Raw genomic sequence first — 25848 nt, forward strand, 5'->3', positions numbered from 1 at the left:
ATCTGCAAAGCTTGGGACCAGAAGTGTTTTGGATATTTTTTTTGGATTTTGGAATATTTGCAGAATACATACCCATTGAGCATCCCTAATCTGAAAATCCAAAATCTGGGCCGGGCGCGGTGGCTCAAGCCTGTAATCCCAGCACTTTGGGAGGCCGAGGCGGGCGGATCACGAGGTCAGGAGATCGAGACCACGGTGAAACCCCGTCTCTACTAAAAATACAAAAAATTAGCCGGGTGCGGTGGCGGGCACCTGTAGTCCCAGCTACTCAGGAGGCTGAGGCAGGAGAATGGCGTGAACCCGTGAGGCGGAGCTTGCAGTGAGCCGAGATTGAGCCACTGCACTCCAGCCTGGGCGACAGAGCGAGACTCCGTCTCAAAAAAAAAAAAAAAAAAAAAAAAAAAAATCCAAAATCTGAAATGCACCTTGAACATTTCTTTTGAGTGTCATGTCAGTACTCAAAAAGTTTCAGATTTTGGAGCATTTCAGATTTCAGGTTTTTAGATTAGTGATGCTCTATCTGTATTTAGTTTCTTTTATTCTTCCAATTCACTTTCCAATCTTTTGTTTTATCACTTTGTTCAGCGATTTAAGTAAAGATTCCTTGTTCTCTTTAATTTATTTGAAGGTATTGGGGAATATTTGACTAAAATTTTATTGTTTGTTTTGTAGGAACTTCTCGATAGGTTCCATGTTGGATACTTTGTGCTTATTATTCGTATTTTAATGAGACTTGCTATTTATTGAAATATGGGGTGAAATATGGGGTAGGGTGGCAGGGAAGAGGAAGTGAGCCTTAACAGCTTCTTAAAATCATGTAGTTGTCTCAGGATACTGTCTTGCTGAATCTATACCATAGGAGCATGCACTTTCTTAGGGTAAGCACATCACGTAGGTAGGAAATTGGAATGACTTAGAGTGAAGCCTTCTCTAGGCCACATTTCTTTTATTTGGAGATTTAGTTGACTCTGGTCAATGACTGAAAAGTTTATTATGGTTTCCTAAGTTGTATCCCTGTCTCACCTTTAGATAGTTTCTCTCTGTTAAGAGTCTAGATCTAGAGAAAATACAAACATTCCATTTCTCGAGTTCTTTGAAGGTTCTTGTTTTAGTTGAAAAGTGTAAGCCTTAAGTACGTTTATAATGAGGGGAAAAGCTATGTAACTATTTATCGTACAGTATTTTCCTCCGTCCTCCCAACTTCTGATATGCCCAAATCTCTTGATTTCATTATTTTCTTTGGTTATTTTTAAATATTGCTCTGTTTTTGTGGCTTTAGTTGTTTTTTGAGACAAAGGCATGAATTTAAATAATTCTGCAGAAATATTTCTACATATATTAAGATTTATATTGAAGTTTTATTGGTAAAAAACCATAATATCACCCCCTTAAAAAAATTTATACTCTGCTCCTGACATTACAGTCTCTACAGATGAGAATCTTTTTAGTCAAAGATCCTGAGTTAACAAAGCCCACCATCTGAAGTATCGGTCACAAGGTCTTCATGGCCAAATGTGATTTTCGTTTTTGGAATAAGATCCGTGAGTTCTTCTTTTTCCTTTCGCAGGACAAGCAGGAGGACATGAAGACTATTTTGGAGGGCATAGATCCGGCCAAGCATCAGGTGAGGGTGGCCTTTGATGCTTGTAAGCTACTATGTAAAGAATAGATGTTGTAGGTAACCAGAACTCTGGATATCTGAATTCCAGCCAAGAAGTTCCAGGACCCTGCTGGGTGACAAAGGAAATCCTCCTCAATTGAAAAAGATTATGAAGTCCCAATAAAAAGAGATTTGTATTGCTGGTAGTTTGTTTCCTTAGTCTTCTTTCTCAGTGATATTCCTAAAAAAATCTCTTAGGCGAAAATAGATTTTCTTTTTCAGGTAGTTCTTTTACATTCTCCTTTATTGGGAGAGTTAGTATACCGCAGAGAGAAAGTCTCAGTAATAAAGTCCTTTGCATTTAACTTTGTTCATCAAAAATCTGAAACTCAGAGTGATATTAATATATTGGATTGTTTTAAAAATAATAAATAAACAAAAAAATTAGTTTAGCAAAACATTTACTATATAGTTGATGCCCTAATTTCTATAAACTAGAAGTTGAAAATTTTCTTCTTAAAATTGTCTCCTACTATTCTGAAATTGGTTTTTAAGAAGGTCAATATTTTTTCATAGGAAACATTTCTTTTGAAAAAATGTGTGAATTTGTGCCCAGTGGTTTTAAAAGTCAAATAAATTTAATATCCATTATAATCCAAAGAGATTTATTTAAAATCAGGAGCAGTTTTTAATTTTAAAATTATTAATGAATTGTGATTAGATCACAAATAACTTAGGCCATCTAAGTTTCTTTTTTTTTTTTTTTGAGACAGAGTCTCGCCCTGTTGCCCAGGCTGGAGTGCAATGGTGCTGCAGTCTTGGCTCCCTGCAGCCTCTGCCTCCTGGGTTCAAGCGATTATCCTGCCCCAGCCTCCCAAGTAGCTGGGATTATAGGCGCACGCCACCATGCCTACCTAATTTTTTGTATCTTTAGTAGAGATGGGGTTTCACCATGTTGGCCGGGCTGGTCTCGAACTCCTGACCTCGTGATCTACCCGCCTCGGCCTCCTAAAGTGCTGGGATTACAGGCGTGAGTCACCGTGCCCGGCTTAAGTTTCTTAATTCTAAACCCCTCTTAATCATGATGCTTATTAAGTGTCTTCATCATTGGCTTGTTAAATGAGAAGCTGTTTTATTTATTCTGTTTAGTTTTTTTTAATTTCTTTTTTTTTTTTTTTTTTTTTGAGACAGGGTCTCACTCTGTTGCTCAGGCTGGAATGCAGTGGCATGCTCTCGGCTCACTGCAACCTTCCTATCCCAGGCTCAAGTGATCTTCCTGCCTCAGCCTCCCCAGTAGCTGGGACTAGAGGCATGTGCCACCATGCCCAACTAATTTTTTTCATTTTTATAGAGATGAGATCTCACTGTACTGTCCAGGCTGGATATATTTATTCTACTTTGAAGTAAGTAAGTTTATTTCGCAAAATGTGGTGTGAACATGTGAGCTTCTACTCAGTTTGTATAATATTATAGGCTCCTATCAAGAATGTAAAGCTGAGTGTTATTTCAGATCAAAGTAATTCTTTTTCCCTGGATTTGTTAGATGAAATGTAATTGTAAATCTTTCTCTCTAGCTGCAAGTCTCAAAACTTAGGACTTTTTTAAAAATGAGTTTTGCAGCCCCACGTTTACAGGTTCAGATTCCATAGATCTGAAATGGGGGGTCTGCATTTGAACTAATATCTCAGGAGATTCTGACGACAAGTTCTCCATATTTTACACTTTGAGACATTGGTAGAGGCCATACAGATTATTCTGCATCATTGCTGAGTTCTTTTCTTTTTCCATCTTTGCTTTATAATCGATCATTTTTCCTCCATCCAAATTGAATAAACTTGGTTTTTCTCTCTGTTACTTGTGATTTTTAGAAAATGTGCTAAACACAAGCCTTAGGACCAGTGCCTCTTAACCTTTTATCCATATCAGTTCTCCTGAGGGGTATGAATCCAATCAGTAATAGTAGATCACTAAGGTAATGATTAATATACAGTAGTGGGTTGAAGGAACATACTCCCCATGGAAGAGTATTGGAATCCTCTAATACATACAGTATCAAACAGTCTCCCTCCTTTTCTCTGTGATTTTGGTCTTTCTCCTTAGAGAATGTCCTCCCTCCAACTCCAAAAGACATAGCCTCTGTGGTATAGTTACAGTCCTTAAATATATGTCTTGGGTGCCCTGTGGCTGTGATTTTTTAAGGGAAATTAACTTATTTTAAATAAAATAAACTTAATTTAAAATAAAATTTTGTTATCTAAAGCCAAATAGAAAAAGAATTCCACATTTTTTCTTACAGTGCTCATTCATCAGAACCTTTTTTTTTTTTCTTCTTTTTTTTTTTTTTTGGAGATGGTCTCGCTTTGTCGCTCAGGCTAGAGTACAATAGTGTGATTATAGCTCACTTCAGCTTTGAACTCCTGGGCTCATGGCATCCCCTTGCCTCAGCCTCCTGAGTAGCTAGGACTACAGGTATGCACCACAATGCCTGGCTGATTTTTAAATTTTTTTCAGAGACAAAGTCTTGCTATCTTGCCCAGACTTGTAGTGTATTTTTTATAGATATATTTTTAGGGAGCTTATGAGCTCTAGTAATCCACTTATCAATGTATTTCAACTGTTAGTAATTACCTTACCTTAATAAACTTTAAATGTGACCTTACCTTCCACTTTTTAACTTTTTTATTAAGGAATAGCGTATATACATATTTTTAACTTTACTACTTAAAACTAGGAAACTTTTGTCAATTTCTTAAAAATCTAAAACTACCTATGGAATACACAAAACTCCTAATACATTTCTTTTAAAGCCAAGTTCTCTCTTTCTATGTTATTGTGTATTGAATGAGTTCTTTTCAGCTCTCTCCAGGTTGTTTAAATATAAGTACAAATGACTTCCAGTCAAGAAGGTAAAGTCATTATTAGTATATAGAAAAATGAATCTAAAAATATGTAGTCGTGCCCCAAAACAACAGGATTAAAGATCTCCGTGGACTAGAAGTGAAGCATGGATCCACAGTTTAAGCTGTAGTCCCAAGGAGAATTAAGGGCTAAAAAAATACGCAATGGGGGCTGAGATTTCAGCATGTACAGAGGAATAGGGAATGAATGCATTTCACATGTAGTACGTCAGTAGATCTAGTCTACTTGAATAAAGCAAGGAACCGGGATCTTATTGCCCTACCTGTGAACCAAAATGGATGAAAAAATCTTTGATCAACTATCTAGGGTTATGGTTAGAAATTAGCAAATTGTCATATCCAGGTTATATGTAAAAAACAAAACAAACCCAAAAAAACTTAAAAAAAGGGGAAAAAATAAATTAGCAAATTGTCGTTAGTAGAGGGAAGAAGCAGAGACAACTGTGTAACTAAAAACTTGGAGGACAACCTTCTTGATTTAGGGAACAGAAGTGAAATATCTCTATGAGACAAGAACCTTAGGTGTCCAGCAAAATATCTACATCTGAAATGGACTCCAAGAGCCAGACTGAGGCAACTTCCAAAACATCTGATGAGGAGTACATCTGTGGATGGAAAAGAAACTAAAACAAACACCTCCCATCAAAATGAGTTTCCTCAGTAAAAAAATTATAAAGCTGGAGAGCAAATCTTTATCAAGAAAGATAGTCAAAATGTAAACAAACAAAAAGCAAAATATAATACACTCAAGGAAATTGAAATAAACTTTAATCTTGAGAATTATAAACATGTTTATTTTAAACTATGACCAGTAGCCATAAAACAATGTGAGATAATAAAGCAAAAGCTGATAATCACATAAGAACAGCTGGATATAAAATAAAACTGAAAGTTTTGGGGGTAACCTCAATATATAGGGTAAGACAGCATATTAGACACAGTTGAATGCATTTGTGAATAAGTGAGTGATAAAACAAGAAATAATACAATAAAATGTATAATAAAATATAGTAAAGAGATAGAAAATATGAAAAAGAAATTGAGAGAAAGAGAATAGATTAGAAGCTCCACCATATTATCTGCTAGAAGTTCCTGAAGGAGAGGATAGAAATGGAGGGGAGAGGAAATGTTTGAAGAGAATGGTGGAGAATTTTCTAGCATTGTAACTAGACATGAATCCTTGACTGAAGAATCATATCCATCACTAAGCAGAACAGATGAAACTGTGGAACTTTAAGGATAATGAAAAATGTCTTAAAAGCTATCAGAGGAAAAAAACGCATTACCTACAAAAGAACAACCATCAAAGTTTTGACCTTCTCATCAGCAATAATAAATTACAGAAGATGATGGGAAGTAATATCCTCAAAATACCAAGATAAAATAACACAATACAGAATTCTGTACTTAAGTACCATTCTAGAGAAGGAAAAAATAAACATATTTTCAAATCTACAAAGAATAAATGAATTTACCATCATTAGACCCTTGACAAAAGAACTACTAAAAGATATATACATCAATAAGAAGAAAAGTGAGTCCTGGAGGAAGGCGTGGGATACAAGATACTACGGTAAGCAAAGAAATTGATAAAACATATTATAAATAGAAATGTTTGAGTTTAAAAACCTAAATTTTAATGTTTAAAACCAAAGTAGTACTAAAATTCTAGAAAACAATAGCAGGAAATTCAGAAGGATGTGTTAGAGAGTTTAAAAGCCATGCTAGAGTCTTTTATTGTTGTTCTTCAGGAGGAGAAGGTACTGAATAAAGTTTTTTTTTAAAGAAAAATAGAATAGTAATCAGAACAAATATAAAGCTATTAAACTCAACTGTTAAAGGGCAGAGACTTCTGAATTAGAGTCAGAATCAAAATGTAGCAAATGCTCTTTGCAGGAGACAAACCTAAAGCAAAGTGATGAGGAAAGCTTGACAGTGATGGGGAAAAATTATGTAAAGCAATATTAATATCAGACAAAATGGAATTTTAAGCCAAAAGCATTTTTAGAAATGAATAGTCCTCCAACTGAGAAAATAATTACCAATCAGTAACTAACAATCTACCATCCAAATAAAATATAAAACTGCAAAATTGTAAGAGAAATGGTCAGATCTGCATTTGTAGTGGTAGGATTTTTTTCCCACTTCTCAATGAAACTGATGAATCAAACAGATAAAATGATGGTTAAAAATCAAACAATTTTTTATATTACAGAAAGCTAGCATTCTGTTTCCAGTAAATATACTTTATATTCTTTTCCAATACATGGAATATTTATAAAAATTGTCCATGTTTCAGGCCACAGAGAAGTCCAAAGAAACTCCTGAATCTTCATCACGTGGACTACATTCTCTGATCTCTCTTGCCTTAAAATTACACATCAACAATAAAGTCTTCTTAAATTCCATACATTTAGAAATTGAAGGAAAATACTTTTTCTTTTTTTTTTGAGACGGAGTCTCGCTCTGTCACCCAGGCTGGAGTGCAGTGGCGCCATCTTAGCTCACTGCAACCTCCACCCACCGGGTTCAAGCAATTCTCTTGCCTCAGCCTCCTGAGTAGCTGGGATTACAAGCGCCTGCCTCCGCACCCGGGTAATTTTTCTATTTTTAGTAGAGATGGGGTTTCACCATGTTGGGCAGGCTGGTCTTGAACTCCTGACCTTGTGATCTACCCGCCTCGGCCTCCCAAAGTGCTGGGATTACAGGCATGAGCCACCGTGCCCAGCCAGGAAAATACTTTTATAAAATTCATGGGGTTAAGGGGCAATACAGTAAAAATTACACAGTAGAAACTGAGTTACCAGTGCACACCAAAACTTGGGTAGGGAGAATATACCTAAAGTTGTCCTTAGAAGGAAAATTGTAGTTCTGTATATCGATATATTAAAGATGAAAATAAATTTTAAAACAACAGCACAAAGGAAGAAGAAAATAATAAAAGCAGGAGAACACCTTGTTCTATCATATATGGTATTCTGTGGTACATGATATTCTATGGTATAGAATGAGATGTTGCCCAAATGTAGGGAAAAAATATAAAAGCAAAAGTTAACACAATAGAAAATAATTTTAAAAAGAGATACAAAAAATATAGGGATGAAGAGTGAAATTAAAAGCTGGTTTTTAAAAAAAGACTACCAAAACAGATAAAACAAGCCAGGCTTTTTTTTTTTTTTTTTTTTAAAGGGGAAAAGGCACAGATAACAATAAACTTAAAAGTGAATTGTAATTATTTTATAAGTAGAGATCTTTAAAATTCAATCAATAAATGTGAATGTTCAGATGAAACGAATGCTAATTTTTGCTAGAAATATATAAATTATCAAAATCGACTCTAGAATAGGAAACCATGTATTACAAATTGAATCAGTAGTTTACCCATCTATAGAAGGTAAGAGGTTCAAATGGATTTATGGGTGAATTTTACCAAATGTTCAGGGTTTTTTGTTTTTTTTGTTTATTTGTTTGTTTGTTTTTGAGACAGAGTTTCGCTCTAGTTGCCCAGGCTGGAGTGCAATGGCGCAATCTTGGCTCACTGCAACATTCACCTCTGAGGTTCAAGCGATTCTCCTGCCTCAGCCTCCTGAGTAGCTGGGATTACAGGCATGCACCACCTTGCCCAGCTAATTTTGTATTTTTAGTAGAAATAGGGTTTCTCCATGTTGGTCAGGCTGGTCTGGAACTCCTGACCTCAGGTGATCCACCTGCCTCAGCCTCCTAAAGTGCCGAGATTAAAGGCATGAGCCACTGAGCCTGACCAAGAAATAGGTTCTTTCTTTCTTTTTTTTTTTTTTTTGTTAAGATAGAGTCTTGCTCTGTCACCCAGGCTGGAGTGCAGTGGCGCAATCTTGGCTCGCTGCAAGCTCTGCCTTCTGGGTTCATGCCATTCTCCTGCCTCAGCTTCCTGAGTAATGGGACTACAGGCACCCACCACCACGCCTGGCTAATTTTGTTTTTTTTTGTATTTTTAGTAGAGACGGGGTTTCACCATGTTAGCCAGGATGGTCTCGATCTCCTGACCTCATGATCCCCGTGCCTCGGCCTCCCAAAGTGCTGGGATTACAGGCATTAGCCACCATGCCCAGCCGAAATAGATACTTTCTATATTATTCTAGCTGTTCTCAAGAACAGAAAAATAAGGTTAAACTGCATGATGTTTAAGTTTGTAGCCTTGGAAAATAATTTTCTGCGTTTATGAAGGGAAAAAACTCAGAAACAATTTGTATCCTAAACTTTTATTAGTATTGAACAAATAGTGGCTATATGACTAAATCCAATGTTCATAAGTAGTACGATGTATACAACTTTGATTACCATTATATACATATATGCATTGATTCCCATGATATGCACACATATATGTATATACATACATTATGCATATATATTCCCATTATTGATTCTCATATACATTTATGTGTTCCCATTATATGTATGTATTCCTGTTATACATGTATATTCCCATTATATACATACATATGTATATATACATTGATTCCCATTATATACATACATTTGTATATATACTTATATATACACATATATATACATATGTATGTATATGCATATATATGTGTGTGTGTATATAATGGGAATCAATGAGAATATCTGTGTAATGTATATATGTATGTATATAATGGGAACCAATAATGGGAATATATATGTATAATGTATGTATATAATAGGAATCAATGTATTCCTATACATATACATACATATATATGTATATAATGGGGATTTTCCATATATACATATATAGATATATTATTATTTTTTTCTTTTTACTGCTTCTTGCACAGCAGGGCTAACCCATAGGGAGTGTGCCCAGAGTAGCCTGATTCCCATTTTAAAAGAAGGATTTAGTAGTCAGATATTTTGGGGCAAATATTGTGTGTTGTGGGATATACATTATTCATTTTAAGACACAAAATGTTGTAAATACAGAGTTGTGGCATTGTTTTATCAACTTTTTTCAAATGTGATTATGTTATTCAAAACTAAGGGAATGAATGTATATTTATTTATAGAAAGGAAAATAAAATAGGTAGCTTTTCACCCCTTTTATTTCAGGAATTATATTAATATGTTGAATTTTGAAACGACTTGGTGTGAGGATATTGGGACTGTACTTTCTGATTTCTTGTCTTTTAACAACTATGGTAATATTTTAAATATACAGAATTAACAGTTATTTTTTAAAGTTTATTCTAAATCAGGGCTGAAAGCTTTGAAATCATTTGTCTTTGCCATTACTCACGGGACCTAATTATGTTGATATGACCTAATTATGTTAATCACTGCCAGGCTTAAGAAATAAGAAAGAGAAAAGGGTAAAGTAAGGATAAGTGACATTAATATTGCCCAACTATGTTCTAATAATAACATATCAGTTGCAAATAATCAATGTCTTACTCTCGGGCTTAACTACTACTCTTAATTTCTTGTTTAGTTGACTTTCCTTTCTCTTATTTACCTAGTAGAAAATAATAAAAACTTCAAACCTCAGTGCTATGAGAGGGAAGATTTGAGAGTTCAGTTATGCCTAGTTTCCTGCATGATTAAACAATATTTAATCACTCCATTGTTTTAAGCATTATGTGTACAGTGGCAAACAAAAAAAGACAAGATCATTGCTCTCATGGAGCTTACCGTTTAGTGGAGGAGACAGGTTAGCTAAATATAATACTTACACAGACTAAAATATGATTGCAGTTTATGAAGGAGAGGTTCATAGAGATGTATATCCATAATAGGAAGAGTGATTTAGTCAGGAAGTTCAGGGAGGTCTTCCTTGAGGAAATAACACTTGACTTGAGATGTAAAGGATGAAAATGAGTTAGTGGAGGAAAAGCATTAAAGAGAAGAGAGACCAGTATATGCGAAAAAGTTGTGAGGCAGGAAGGGAAAAAACAAGTTGCTAAATGGGCAATTTATTTCCAGGATGTAGTTGATTGTAATGATAATTCAGAAATAAGTTGGATAGAAAAACTGGACAAACAACTTTCTAGGTCTTTCCGAGTAAGGTCTTTGTGATACGTATTCAGTTTTATTTGAAGTAAATTGCCAGAATATTAGATTTACCTAAATTTGAATGTGAGTTCAAGATCTATTCTAAAGCCAAATTATTTTGGCATTATCTATAGTTATTCGTTTTTCCATAATCTAGAGTTAAAAGATTATTTAATTAACATGTATAACAATTAAAAAATCAAAGCATAAAGTAGTTTTTTAAGTAGGTTTAGTGATACTACACTGTCAAGATTTTTTTTTAAACCTATTTTAGGGAGGAATTCCTATCACTTTTCTGTGAGGTTTCCATTGAGTTGACAGTCTATTCATTTCTTATTGTTGTTTTGCCTGAGTTGTAGATCAGGATAATTAAAATGTAAATAGACTAAATTGTATTCTATTGGGAGAGCACATATTTTAAATTGATCATGTGGTAATTATAGGATTTTCAGAGTTAATTAGAAGAATATAGCTGAAATAAAGCCTTAACTTAACCACCAGTCTTTATCAGTTTTTTCTTAGTAATAAAAGAGAACCAGAACAACAGAAATTCGTGTTTGCATACATAATGAAAGAGGGGATAGGTAAGAGAACTTTTCAAAGAAGCAGTATATAAGCTACATTTTAATACTTAGATGAATTTAATGAGTTCATAATTCTCCCAACAGACAGTATTACTCACCATATAAGCAAGCTCCTTTTAGTGGCATTTGATGTGAGGCATGCATGGTTAAAAACTGTTTTATCATTCATTCCTCTTGCTGGCAAACTTCCTAGAAAGAACAATCTTTCTGCTATTAGGAGTTGTATCTTTTGCCTTTGACTATTCAATTATTTAATTTCTACTTAAAAAAAAATACTACCCATTGGTATATTTTTCTTCTTCATTTTTCCGTTACTCCTAAAATACCATAGTGTTTTTCTTCAGGGAATCATTTGCATCCTTTGATAGTGCTTTTATTGGCTTCCGCTATAAGATCAAGATTCTTCTAATAATTTCACAGGACTGAGGTTCCTTTTTCACAATCCAGATAATAGTTGGGAAACATTTTTTAAAACTTAGAATTAGAAAAATGCAGTGATTTCTCTTTGGGAACCAAACAAAACATTAATATTATCTTTAATGGCTATTACTTGGTATGCAAAACTGAACTTGCCCTTAGAAAGTTACATTATCTAGTTTGGACTGAAAATCCTGTATATTGGGGGAATTGAGGTAGGTGGTATAAAGTGTCTACAATGAGTAAGTATATTAAATCCTTGTTATTTCTCATTTCATCAGTACTGTTTTTAAAATAGATGGTTAGACTGTTGGCATTGATGGATTATTTTTTCCATTTCTTTAACAGGAACATGAATCTGAAGGTGGAAGAACACCTTTGATGAAAGCTGCAAGAGCTGGTCATTTGTGCACTGTGCAGTTTCTTATTAGCAAAGGTAAAGAAAGGTCAAGTGATCATTTCCAGGAGGCTACAGTTTATGGAAAAAAAATCCTAAACTGTTGCAATTTATGTTATGGCTACTTTACCTACAGTAAAGTATTCTTGCCTTTTGTTATTATATTTTATTTAGTAAGCATAGAGTTTCTGAGTTGTTTACCGGAAATTTTCTTTATTAGTTTTGAATTTTAAGTTTTCATCAACCAAGCAACATGTGGTTGCTCCCAACTTAGAAAAGCCAAAAGTAAAATGTCCCACTATGATTAGGTGGATATTCAACAGCTAATGATGAGTCTGTTCTGCTGGAGGTGTGGGTGGAGGACAGAGAGTAAGTCTGCTACTGTGGTACTTGTTTGTGGTACAGTTGAATTAACTGAGTTTGTAAGGGTCTTATTTATAATTTTTATATTTCTTTAGAAATTCTATTATTAGAATTATATTTATTTAGGCAAAAAATTTCAACTGTTGGATGAAGAATTAGCTTAAGACTGTTTACTGCAGAAAAATAAAATGCTGTGGAACCATTGTTAGGTTTAACCATATATAATTATCATGTTATGAATTAAAAATGGTAATGTCAGCAGTTTCATTTGGTTCAGCCTAACTCTTTGTATAGTGTCAGAAATACTATGGCATATAATGAAACATCCTAGGATAGGATGATAAAAATACAAGGAAGATTCACTCAGGTGGTGTTATGTTATTAAGATAAAAACTATATTTATATTTTAATAGATTTCTGACATTTAGTGACATTAAAAATGCAGGGTAAGATTTTATCATATTGTTATTTTTTTTTTGAGAAGGAGTTTCACTCTTTTTACCTAGGCTGGAGTGCAATGGCGCCAACTTGGCTCACTGCAACCTCCGCCTCCCGGGTTCAAGTGATTCTCTTGCCTCAGCCTCCCGACTAGCTGGGATTACAGGCATGCACCACCATGCCCGGCTAATTTTGTATTTTTAGTAGAGACAGGGTTTTACCATGGTTTGCCAGGCTGGTCTCAAACTCGTGACCTCAGGTGATCCGCCTGCCTCGCTCCCAAAGTGCTGGGATTATAGGCATGAGCCACCGCACCTGGCCAGATTTTATCATTTTAAATGTACTTATTTTCTTCTGAATTGGATAAAACTAGGTTTATTTTCTTCATATTGCATTTTTGCTGTCAAGTAAGGCATATCTTTACATAATATAGTCTGTAAAAGCTGTTTACCTCAACCACACAGAAATAAATAGATGGATAACCTCTGGAGTTCTCTTATGCTTCTTTACTAAAGAGAATACCTAATCATACCCAACAACAACCTGCTAAGAATATAATCAGGCTTGTCAGAAATAGGAACACATTGATTATATCCTTTCTATGTTAAATAATCCTGTCATCTAAAATAATTTCATGTTGCTAATCTCAGGATGTTTATTGCTGTGTTTTACCTTTCCCAAAAGGTACTTTTATGAAAGTTAGGATTAGATTCAGCTGGATATTTTCTGAAAATTAGACAAACTAATAATAGTAGTTTAACCCACCGACTTATTTTTCTCTTAAATAAGATAGGTAGAATTAAGGAAGAATGAATATTTCTATAGTCTTAGCTTTCTAGTTGAGATCTTTTGGAATTGTTAAAGGTAGCTGAACTAAAGTTATTTTTTCCAGGAGTCAAAAATAATTTATCAAAAAAGAAACTAAGAAAAGACTTTGCATTTAGACACTTTTCAGGTCATGTTATACACAGCTATTGAACAACTTGCCTTTCAGATAACATATCTGGATAATATTCTGTCTTCTTTCCATATCTAGGTCCCCCGACTCTTAAAATACACAATATGAAGAATTATATATCTCTTAAACATTGCTTAAAAAAATCTGTTTTCTCTACTTTGAGACCTGGCTATATTGCCACTTTCTAGTAGATAAAAATTGTCTTTGAAACATTTTGAGTTATGTACAGTGGTGTTATTTGATGCTTACATTAACCTGTATATATTTATTAATCTTAGTCTTCTAGATTTTCCATTTTAAAAGTGATATTGAATGAACGAACTACAGCTTCATGCAACATTGTGGATGAATCTCACAAATATAATATTGAGTGAAAGAAGCCAGACGCAAAAGAGTACATTGTATGATTCCGTTCATATAAAGTTCAAAAACTAAAACCAGTTTGGAAGTCAGGGTAGTGGTTACCATTGGGAGGCTGGGTAGTGACTGAAAGGGAGCACAAGATGGGGCTTTTGGTATGTGGATAATGTTCTGTTTCTTCCTCTGGGTGCTGGTTACACAGGTGTGTGTTCATTTTGTGAAAAAAGTTCAAACTATACACTTAGGATTTGTATACTTTTTTGTATCTACATTATACTTCACAAAAAATTTTTAAATGATATTGACTGTGAACTGGCTTGATTTCAACCTTTGCTAAGATTGCGATTTATTTTTCTTCAAAGGTGCCAATGTTAACAGGGCTACGGCCAATAATGATCATACAGTAGTGTCGCTGGCATGTGCAGGAGGCCACCTGGCAGTTGTTGAGCTTCTCTTGGCTCATGGGGCTGACCCTACTCATCGACTCAAGGTAGTCTACTTAAAAATAAGTAAACAGGCTGTGTGCGGTGGCTCATGTCTATAATCCCAGCACTTTGGAAGGCTGAGGCGGGTGGATCACTTGAGCCCAGGAGTTTGAGACTAATCTAGGCAACATAAGGAGACCCCATCTCTATTAAAACACACACACAGACACGTATGTGTGTGTGTGTGTATATATATATGTATAATATGTGTATAGTTATAAAAATATGTTTGATCTATCTTAGTGCTTAGTATTTAATACTGTTTAAATGAGTTTTGATTTTATATGAGCTGCTAAGAAACTATAAAGAATTAAATATCATGGCAATTCTTTTTCAGGATGGTTCAACAATGCTCATTGAAGCTGCAAAGGGTGGCCATACTAATGTAGTTTCTTATCTGTTGGATTATCCAAATAATGTTCTGTCAGTTCCCACCACAGATGTGTCTCAGCTCCCTCCACCTTCTCAAGATCAGTCTCAGGTAAAATAAAATGGAGCTTGTTTGTTAATATAAATATTCTTCAACGTGATTAGAAGTTTTTGTTTAAAATCAGTTTTAAGCAAAATGGACTTGTTTTTATTTTCTGTTACATATTGAGAAAATCATGATTCTAAATGCTTCAGGATTTATTTTCTTTAAAGGTACACTGAAATTTGTTATTGCCTTATTTATTGAGAATAGTGGTTTTTAAAAACCACTTAATATCAAATATAAATGTAAGTATTCTAAGTTGTTATCTTATTACAACTAGGTTTTTCAGGGTTTTTCATTTGTTTTTTAAAAAGAGAATCAAGAGAAAGCTTTTTCTTTTTTCTTTTGTTTTTTTTTTGAGATGGAGTCTTGCTCTGTTGCCCAGGCTGGAGTGCAGTGGCACAATCTCAGCTCACCGCAACCTCCGCCTCCCAGGCTCAAGCAATTCTCTTGCCTTAGTCTCCCAAGTAGCTGGGACTATAGGTGTGCGCCACCATGCCCGGCTAATTTTTTGTATTTTAGTGGAGACGGGGTTTCACCATGTTGCCCAGGGTGGTCTCAAACTCCTGAGTTCAGGCGATCTACCTGCCTCGGCCTCCCAAAGTACTGGAATTACAGGCATGAGCCACATGCCCGGCCGAGAAAGCATTTTCTTAATACCTCCCAAGGTAGTATTAATTATCCTAGAGATAGTGACTTTTGTCAACCATGAAAGTATAGGTAACATAAGCGCTAAAAGTTCATTAAAGTAACTTTTAAACCTACCTTAAATTATGGAGAAAATACAGAGATTTTACTAGTATATTAAGTTGGTGAAATCTAAATTCTTTTCTACAAAGTCATCCTGAAAACTGCTAGCATACCCCAATTCAAGAAATATATTACATTTTTGTTTTCTTTTGATCTATGTAGAATTTGAACAAGGGTAAATTGGCTAGTGGATAGTGAATATGTGACTTGTACCCCTAGCTACAATTGGAACCAGCAAGGCGTTCTATTCAGCAAAAGTAGTGTTATTTCCATTTAGCTTAAAATCATTGACTATTTGTAGATTCCCCGACTGTCTAATCATTAGTCTCAAAAATTATTGCTTGGTGAAAGCTTTTTTTAAAAAAAGCTTCAGGAAACAAAAGCGCATTTGGTGGTATATGAAGATAACCTAAAACAGGATATCTGTTTCATTTATGGGCCTTTGTCTTATTCTTTGGTCTGAGATGATTTTTTTCTGAGTTGACTTTTTAGGTTCCACGTGTGCCAATGCATACACTTGCCATGGTTGTACCTCCCCAGGAACCTGACAGAACTTCACAGGAGAACTCTCCTGCCCTTTTAGGAGTGCAAAAAGGTTAGTTATTGAATTATTTTTCTTAAAATGGGTATTTTTTTCACCTAATTGATAAATCCAGAAATGTACTTTAATGATACAGAGTTACTGTGTACCCATGGCTAATTGAGGTAGATAATTCTGACAAATGCAAATAGTCTTTCTATCTAAAACCAAAAAGACATAAGTGTTAGGAAAAATGACTTTTTATTATTTTCCTGTTAACATACTGATAGATGTAGCTTTCATCTGGCACAGATGAAAATACTTAAGAAACAAGCCGAGTTCTTGATTATATTTAAGTAACCATAGTTTATCATTCATTTTTCATTTGATAATTCTTTAGCTAACCAATAGTATATGAAGAATAAAAATGCATATTTGCTATCTAGTTAAGTCTTTGTAACATTGATTCAGTTAATGAGTGAGAAGTTTAAGAATTACATTCAGTTGCATTTATGCAATGCTGAATATAGTAGATTATCATCTGTCACTGTGTGAACCTGGACAAATAACTATCAAAATAAAATGTGTACAAGTAATATCCAAATGACTATTAAGGAGAGTATACTACTTAAAAAACTCAAGTTTATGAGCTCTGATATGTTTCTGGTGTCTTTATATTTGTAAATGAAAAGTACCTTCATGTATAAATGTACCTTCACTTCATAATTATGTATAGTTGTAATATCTGAGTTTTCTGAAATAAAGAAAATAGTTAATATGTAGGATGTTTAAAACTATGTAAAAACCAACTTAAGAACATAGTTCATTTAGTGTATGATAATCAAGTCCTAGATATTGAAATCACAATGAGGTGTGTAAGTGTATATTAATATCTGTAACACTGATTTAAGAAAAGTTGGTTTGGGTTGACTGTTATAGCAGCAAACAGAAACTTCTTTCAAATTATGCCAATTTTAGTAATTTAAAGTATTGGGGGCCTTCACCAGGGCTAAACTATTAATTTCAGAGTTGAAATATCCGTAGTCTCTCTGATTTAAGCTAATTCTAGCAGTTTTTCATGGAACACCTAGCTATTCAAAATTTTCCTGCTGTTTTTAATCTTAACAATTAAAAAGCAAATTAAACATGCATCCGTAAATATCATAATCAGCTGATATTTAACCTTTAGTAAAATATTTAAAGCTAAATGCCTGTTTTTGTTTTTTTGTGGGGGGGGGGTTATTTGGCTAAACCTTATAGAGGACTGTAGTAACTTTGGCTTTGGAAATTCAGTACTAAATAAGAATCATTGGCCGGGCATGGTGACTCACGCCTGTAATCCCAGAACTTTGAAAGACTGAGGCCGGTGGATCACCTGAGGTCAGGAGTTCAAGACCAGCCTGGCCAACATGATGAAACCCCATCTCTATGAAAAATACAAAAAATTAGCCAGGCGTGTTGGTGGGTGCCTGTAATCCTAGCTAGTCGGGAGGCTGAGGCAGGAGAATCGCTTGAAGCCAGGAGTTGGAGGTTGCAATGAGCTGAGTTCAGGCCATTGCATTCCAGCCTGGGCAACAAGAGCAAAACTCTGTCTCAAAAAAAAAAAAAATCATTAAAAAAATACAGGCCACGTGTGGTGGCTCACGCTTGTAATCCCAACACTTTGGGAGGCTTAAGCAAGTCAATCACTTGAGTACAGGAGTTTGAGACCAGCCTGGCCAACATGGTGAAACCGCATCTCTACTAAAAATACAAAAATTAGCTGGGTGTGGTAGTGCACACCTGTAATTCCAGCTACTAGGGAAGCTGAGGCATGAGAATCACTTGAACCCGGGAGGCAGAGGTTGCAATGAGCCGAGATCTTGCCACTGCACTCCAGCCAGGGTGATGGAGTGACTCTCAGAAAAAAATTAGGGCCAGGCACAGGGGCTCACACCTATAATCCCCGCACTTTGGCAGGCCAGGTGGGCAGATTGCTTGAGCCCAGGAGTTCGAGACCAGCCTGGGCAACATGGCGAAACCCTGTCTCAACAAAAAAATACAAAAGTTAGCCAGGAGTGGTGGCACAAGCCTGTAGTCCCTGCTGCTAGGGAGACTGTAGTGGGAGGATCACTTGAGCCTGGGAGAACGAGGCTGCAGTGAGTCATGAGTGTGCCATTGCACCCCAGTCTGGGCCACAGAGCGAGACCTTGTCTCCAAAAGAAAAAAACCAGAAAAAGAAAAAAAAGTTTGGCTGTGTGCCGTGGCTCATACCTGTAATCCCAGTGCTTTGGGAGGCCGAGGCAGAATGATCGTTCAGCCTGCCCAGCATAGGAGAACTTGTCTCTATTAAAAAAAATTTAAAAATTAGCCAGGCATGGTTGCCTGTGCCTGTAGTCCCAGCTGCTCAGGAAGCTGAGGCAGAAAGATCACTTGCACCCAGGAGCTCCAGGCAGCAGTGAGCTATGATTGTACCACTGCACTCCAGCTTGGGCAACAGCCTCAAAAAATAAATAAATAAATAAATAAATAAATAAATAAATAAATAACACAGATCCACAAAACAATCAAGAAATAAGCTAGATAGAGTGTATGCCAAGAGGAAATAAAAACATTTTAAATTTAGGTTTAATATGTAAATAATCTGAGATGTTTAGGTAGTGATTTTTTAGGTTTATACTCTAGTGAGTAAACATATTTTTGCTTACTGAAATATCTTGGATTATTTAGTTATTTTCTGCATTTTGATGTTTTATTACTTACTAAATAGTATAAACATGGACTACCTTTCTAAGGAATCTTTCATTTTACTAAATTATTAGGGTTATCCCTAATTAACATTTGTATTTAGATCACTTGGGCACTTGCTACTGCTATCAACCAAATGGCATTGGCAATGTAACAGTTATTTATGCAGGATCAAACTGCAATAATGCATTGTGTTAAAATGTCATGTTAGTATAAATCATGCATATCATAGAATATTATGTTGCTATGAATTAGGAAAAATCATTTAATTATGGAAAAGAACACACTGAATTACCAGGATAGGAAAACCTCTCTTAAATAAAGACTTAACTTTTTTTTTTATACTTAAAGCTCCTTTTTCTTCTTAAAGCTTCTCTTTTATGTCTCTGGAAAAGCTCCCTTGAGTGATGAAATTGCTGTTTGACCCTTTTGTTTTTGTTTCCTCTAAGTCCATATATTCTGTGTCGTGTATGTGATTAGGGATGGACAAAGGGTTCTTATTCTCTAGGACTCTCTTTTTTCCTCTTCCAGCAATCATCTTTTCAGGTTCTTATAACATTTTACTCCTGTCTGTTTTCAGTAAATCTTTTTATTATTCATATCCTCATCCTTTTAAAAATGTATTAATGCCCATAAATCTTACCCAGGTGTTTGATATATGTTCTACTCAGATATTCTTTTCTCCCATGTATACCAGTTGTACAGGCTCTGTCCATCTTGATTCATATCCTCCCAATTTAGGCAACTTGATCTCACTTGTCTGTTGTTGGTTTTCAAGGATTCAGGATTCTAGGTGGCATCTAACAGAGGCCTCAGAATCACGTCCATAAACAAAATATGAAACTCAGAGTGACATGCTCAGTTTTCTAGCATTATTTAACTTTATTACCTGCAGTTACAAATATTCAGATGGGAAAGGATACATAAGTAATGTAAATCCGTTGCCTTGTTATAACTGGTTCTACAGAAGTTTTAAGAGAAGATTCATTTTGGTCTTTTGCAAGTTGTGTAACTTAGAGTTAATCTGCTGCAAAGCATTTAAAATTATGTCAGGATAAACAAAACACGTCTTTTGTGTATACCTCAAGCCCTCCTGAGGAGTAATTTCCTTTTCTCTGAAATTCTAGAGTACTTCATTGGATCTTCCTTCCAGTTCTTGTCACTTTTGCTTGCTCCCCTCCCCTTGGGACCTCAAGTGTAGAGGGTTGAGTTAATCATACTCAATTTCTGGTGTATACCTCAAGCCCTCCTGAGGAGTAATTTCCTTTTCTCTGAAATTCTAGAGTACTTCGTTGGATCTTCCTTCCAGTTCTTGTCACTTTTGCTTGCTCCCCTCCCCTTGGGACCTCAAGTGTAGAGGGTTGAGTTAATCATACTCAATTTCTGGTGCTTTATCACCATAACTTCTCTCTTGTTTCATTTATTCCCCTTTATTTCTCTTTCCATTCCCCTGCTTCCCCCATAGATAATCATTTCAATATTTGATGTGTGTATTCTTTTGTTCTTATAAATTCTTATAAAATATTTATTTTTTATACGTGTGTGTATATATATGTGTGTGTGTGTGTATATATATATATATATATTTTTTTTTTTTTTTTTTTTTTGAGACAGGGTCTCACTTTGTCACCCAGGCTGGAGTACAGTGGCACAGTCTCAGCTCACTGCAGCCCCAACCTCCAAGGTTCAAGCAATCCTCCTGCCTCAGCCCTGCAGGTAGCTGGGACTACAGGTGCCCTGCCACTACACTTGGCTAATTTTTTGTATTTTGGTAGAGACAGGGTTTTGCCATGTTGCCCAGGGTGGTCTTGAAGTCCTGAGCTCAAGCGATCTGCCCGCCTTGGCCTCCCAAAGTGCTAGGATTACAGGTGTGAGTCACCACACCTGGTGATTACCTTGTATTTTTAATTTACATAAATAGTATTGTGCTACAGATCTCATTTTGTTTTTTCCCTTTGTTTACTCAATACTGTTTTTAAGATTTATCCACCTATCTCTAGATTGTTTCTACCTATAGCATGGTGCTTCACACCCTGTATATCCTCCATGTTTTACCTGTCGTTTCTCCCAGTGACGAATATCCTGATTGCCTCTATTTTCTCACCCCCACTAACAATGCTTTGATGAAAATATTTGTATAGTCCCTTTATGGATCTATATAAGAATTTCTTTGGAACATCATCTCCCCACTTAGACTGTAAGCTCCTTAAGGTCAGGGTTTATGTTGCTTATCTTTATATGGTCTACTATGCCTTGCTTGTATTAGATGTTTAAGTACTTACTGAATAAATTAATGAGTGCGAGGCTAAGAATATAGATTATTTTGAAGGCAGAAGAAAATTCTTAAGCATTTTTAAGAAAGACATTGTGATTAAAGAGATGTTTTTAAAAAGTAATCAAGAAGTAGCATTCTAGAATGGTGGGAACGAGATTGAAAACAGAAGCGTAAATGTAAAGTAAGAATTAAATTGGCATGCTGCTTTTATATGGTAGAGTTGCTTTTTGGAGTAAGTGACATGAAAAGTTCTCACATTTTTATATCAAATCATTAAAATTATATAGAAAAATTGTATATACAGTGAATGATATTGAGTATTCCTCTGGAAACTTTACTGCTAATATTGTTTAGTCACTTTCCATTATATAATCATTCTTATATGGATTTACACATGCCCAAATTTGAGAATATCTTTTAACATATAACTGCTTATAGTAATAGGAAGAAGATTGAATTAATCTGCTAACATGTAACACAGATGTTTCTTTGGACACCCTTGTTTAAGTGATTGCTATGTTAAAATGTATAATGTGTCCTGTTAGTTTGGGAAATTTTGAGACGAATATTTAGACATAAAGGAAAAATAAGTCAATTCTAGGTTAGTGGCTTTCATTTTTGACTATGATCACAATAAGAAGCATTTTATATTGAAGCCCAGGACACATCATACATCTGTTTATCAAAACAGAAATTCCAGTGGATAATAAACACTCTACTACATTTGATGCACTGTGTTATTTTTAGTTATACTTTTTCAACCTGATTTTCTATTTGAGATCCAGTAGGGAATGCTGTTTAAAAATCATTCTAGTAGGGTGCTGTGTGATGATGTAAGCAAGGGAATTACAGAACAAGGTTTAAGTTTTATAGACAAAACTAAGTAAGGAAATACGAAATCTAGTCTAGATCCTTCTGTATATCATGTTTTTCCCCATTGGCCATTATTTTTCCATTGTACAATGCACTAATTATTTTAGACACAAAAATGATTGATAGGATTAAGCTCAATCCAATAAAAAACTAAATATTTGGCAAATATATGTTCACCTCAGTCTTTCACTGCCAATAAAAAAATAAAGGCCATGTTTAAGCTGTCACTAGATCATGGCTTCTACTACAGATTTTTCTAGTTTTGTTAATGGAGGGAAAGTGAGAGGCAAAGGAATAGGATAGAAACCAAACCAAAAAGATGAAATGGCGACTTTACCTGTATTTCTTTCTTTGAGACGGAGTTTTGCTCTTGTTGCCCAGGCTGGAGTGCGTTGGCACGATCTCAGCTCACTACAACTTCTGCCTCCTGGGTTCAAGCGATTCTCTTGCTTCAGCCTCCTGAGTAGCTGGGATTACAAGCATGCGCCACCACACCGGGCTAGCTAATTTTACATTTTTAGAAGAGACAGGGTTTCTCCATGTTGGTCAGGCTGGTCTAGAACTCCCGACCTCAGGTGATTCACCTGTCTTGGCCTCCCAAAGTGCTGGGATTACAGGTGTGAGCCACCACACCCGGCCACCTATATTTCTAAATAGTACTTTATGATATCATTCACTGATACTAGTGAATAGATTTCTTTGTATCTGACACTGTAAGCTGTTTGAAGGAGATAGAACCCTTTTATTTTCTGGTATCTTATAATACTACTTACTACCTGTTGAAAATTTTGTTGCTAAAAGAATACTTGTCATAATCTCTGCCCAGAAAGTGTAGATGTTGCTTTAGTTTCTGGGACTAATTAGGCGACATTATCTGTTTTTCACCAATCTGTTTTATTCTTGATGTTATAGCTTGTGTTAGTGCTTTGATGTGTCTTTAGGCAATTCCACTAACTCCATGGCTATTTTGAGATGAACCACTTTTTATGCATCATTTTTGCCATCTTCCATTTTTAATGCTACATACGTTCTGGCCTTATAGTTTGTCTATTCATAAGTTACTCTCAGTAATCTTGTGTTCCACACTTCTTGGGTATTATTTGTTAACAAGATAGACAGGGCCATTCCTATCTGTTACAGTCCTCAAAATTCTACTCTTATTTTGGATTATACTATGTATAAAGATTTTAAATCTGTGAATGTCCAGTGGGGTCATAACATAATTACTAACCAGTCTGGTTAGTGTTGAACTCTTACCTAGTTTTGCTGAATCTTAAATACAAATTGCTTAGTAACTATACAAGGGTGTTTTGAAACTAATGGATGTTTAAAGGACCGTGAACCATTCAGTCTTTGTAGAACTTCTAAATGTACTTGAGTGATGTCATTGAATTTATTACATGACTGAATATTTGCTTGTTATTGCTGTGGATTTGTACCTTGCTATTTGTGACCATTTACCTTCCTTGTTGATTGTCATTAGGCACTTTAAACAAATACTGTAAATCAAAACAGGGACTCCTATATGGTCTTAGGAAAGTAATAATAAAATTAGCTCACAAATCTAATGGCTTTTGCTCTGAAAGAATAAAGTCTTTTTCCATCATTTTACTCAGATAGAAATATAAATTGAGGAAGGTTGAGGCTGGAGAATTACTTTAGGCCAGGAGTTCAAGACCAGGCTGAGCAACATAGCAAGACCCCATCTCTTAAAATTATATATATATAAATTGAATATAGACAGTGTACTTTGCAATTTAAGGAATAACTAAGCCTCTGAAAGTGATTGCAGTGATATTGAAATTGTGGTCATCTTAACCTTATTAAAGACAGTATGTAGGGGAAAAACTTAGACTTTTTTAGTAATGACATATGTTGCATATGTTTGAGCTACCTGCAGTTTTGAGATCTCTATTCTAGCAAAAAAGCAGATGAATCTCTAATTTTTTTTTCTTCAGTAGTTTTGTCACCCCTTTGAAATTCAGAACATTTTATGTCTCTAAATGACCTTTTTTCCTTTGGACTTGAGAATCATTTTGAATACAACGGATGATTTTATTTTAAAAATTCCCAAATTACCTATGTTATTCATATATGTTGACTGCAATTCAAAATAATAGATAACTTTTTTACCCAACTTTTTTCAAACAGCTTTATTGTTTAATTTATATACCATAAAGTTCCCTTGTTTTAAATGTACAATGCAATGAATTTTAGTAAATTTACAGTTGTGTAATCATCATCACTATCTAGTTTTAGACCATTTCCATCTGCCCAAAAAGATCTCTTATGCCTGTTTGCAATTGATCCTCATTTTCACTGTGATAACCTCAGGCAGCCACTACTGTCCCTGTCTCTATAGATTTGCCTTGTCTCTGTAGATTTGATATGAGTGGAATTACACAATGTGTGGTCTTTTGTATCTAGCTTCTTTCACTTAGTATAATGTTTTTGAGGTTTACTCATGTTGTAGCATGAATCAGTAGTTTGTTCCTTTTTGTTGCTGAATGGTCCTACTTTTTTTTTTTTTTTTTTGAGATGGAGTCTCGCTCTGTCGCTCAGGCTGGAGTGCAGTGGTGCAATCTTGGCTCACTGCAAGCTCCGCCTCCCGGGTTCACACCATTCTCTTGCCTCAGCCTCCTGAGTAGCTTGGGACTACAGGCACCCACCACCATGCCTGGCTGATTTTTTGTATTTTTAGTAGAGACGGGGTTTCACCGTGTTAGCCAGGATGGTCTCGATCTCCTGACCTCGTGATCCGCCTGCCTCTGCCTCCCAAAGTGCTAGGATTACAGGTGTGAGCTACTGTGCCTGGCCTAGTCCTACTTCTTCTAAACAAGATTAAGCCTTAGATTTGCCTCAGAGTAGGTATTGTGCATCAAAAAATTTATGTCCTTCATTTCATGTCCAGATGTTAGGATTATTAATATTGATAATTATTTTTCAGCTGATTTGTTATGCAGGAAGGAACTTAAGTGTAATTTAAAACCTTAAAATAATGTACATTGCCATTGTTTGTTAACATATACTGTCAGCATGAGTAACCCTAAATGGGAAGTCTGATTTTCTCCTAGGATCATTTATTGTTTCTCTCATAGGCAGAATTTACTTGAAGTGTTCATTTAAATGTAAGTTGTCCTTTGCATAGTAAGTTTAACAGTGTTCCAGTACAGATGTGTTAAAGGTATATTTAATGGAGAATTTTAGAAAGACATGTCTTGAAAAAACTGATTTCACATTATATTTCAATATAAGAAGAAAAATATTTTGACTGAAAAACACTATCCCCTACTTTGATCTGTAAGTTTTGGTCTTTTGCATTAACTCTGCATTGCTTGCAGAGTTAATATTGCTAAAAGAATGATTGTTCTAAATGGGCAGTTAACATTTCTGGTATTTTCAACGCTATTTTGATACTGCTTTAGATTTGGTGTTCTTTAAAAAGTCCAATCTAATCAGCAGAATTTTGAGATTCCCACTTCTTCGTTTTCCTTTCCCTGCCCCTGACTTAATTTCCAAAGTCCTCCTATCCTAAAGAGTAGATTTTTAAAACTTCACAGTTTTTGAATTAGCAACATCCTAGTTTGTGCTGCGTGAAATAGATGAGTATGGGCTTTAACCTGCCTAACACTGGTGTGACTCTGAACATTCATTCTATAACATTAGTTATAAGGGTTTTGGGAGGGAGGTCCGTGTGTG

At 35.2% G+C, this 25848-nt stretch overlaps 1 protein-coding gene across 29 annotated transcripts in view; it reads left to right on the forward strand.

Annotated features, from left to right (window-relative positions):
- Window positions 1-25848, forward strand: part of ANKHD1 (ankyrin repeat and KH domain containing 1) — a 141667-nt gene that overhangs the window by 68119 nt on the left and 47700 nt on the right. For 15 of the 29 annotated variants that reach the window (XM_054489216.2, XM_054489217.2, XM_063665537.1 and 12 more), the window contains exons 11-15: window positions 1568-1624; window positions 11880-11967; window positions 14410-14537; window positions 14870-15013; window positions 16247-16349. In XM_054489216.2, coding sequence (XP_054345191.1) covers window positions 1568-1624; window positions 11880-11967; window positions 14410-14537; window positions 14870-15013; window positions 16247-16349 — 520 coding nt within the window. Of the gene's footprint in view, window positions 1-1567; window positions 1803-11879; window positions 11968-14409; window positions 14538-14869; window positions 15014-16246; window positions 16350-25848 lie in introns of those variants that run through there. The other 14 variants (XM_054489221.2, XM_054489234.2, XM_054489229.2 and 11 more) reach the window with 5 other exon arrangements.

Source organism: Pongo pygmaeus, chromosome 4 (genome assembly GCF_028885625.2).
Source record: "Pongo pygmaeus isolate AG05252 chromosome 4, NHGRI_mPonPyg2-v2.0_pri, whole genome shotgun sequence".
NCBI classification, from domain to species: Eukaryota; Metazoa; Chordata; class Mammalia; order Primates; family Hominidae; genus Pongo; species Pongo pygmaeus.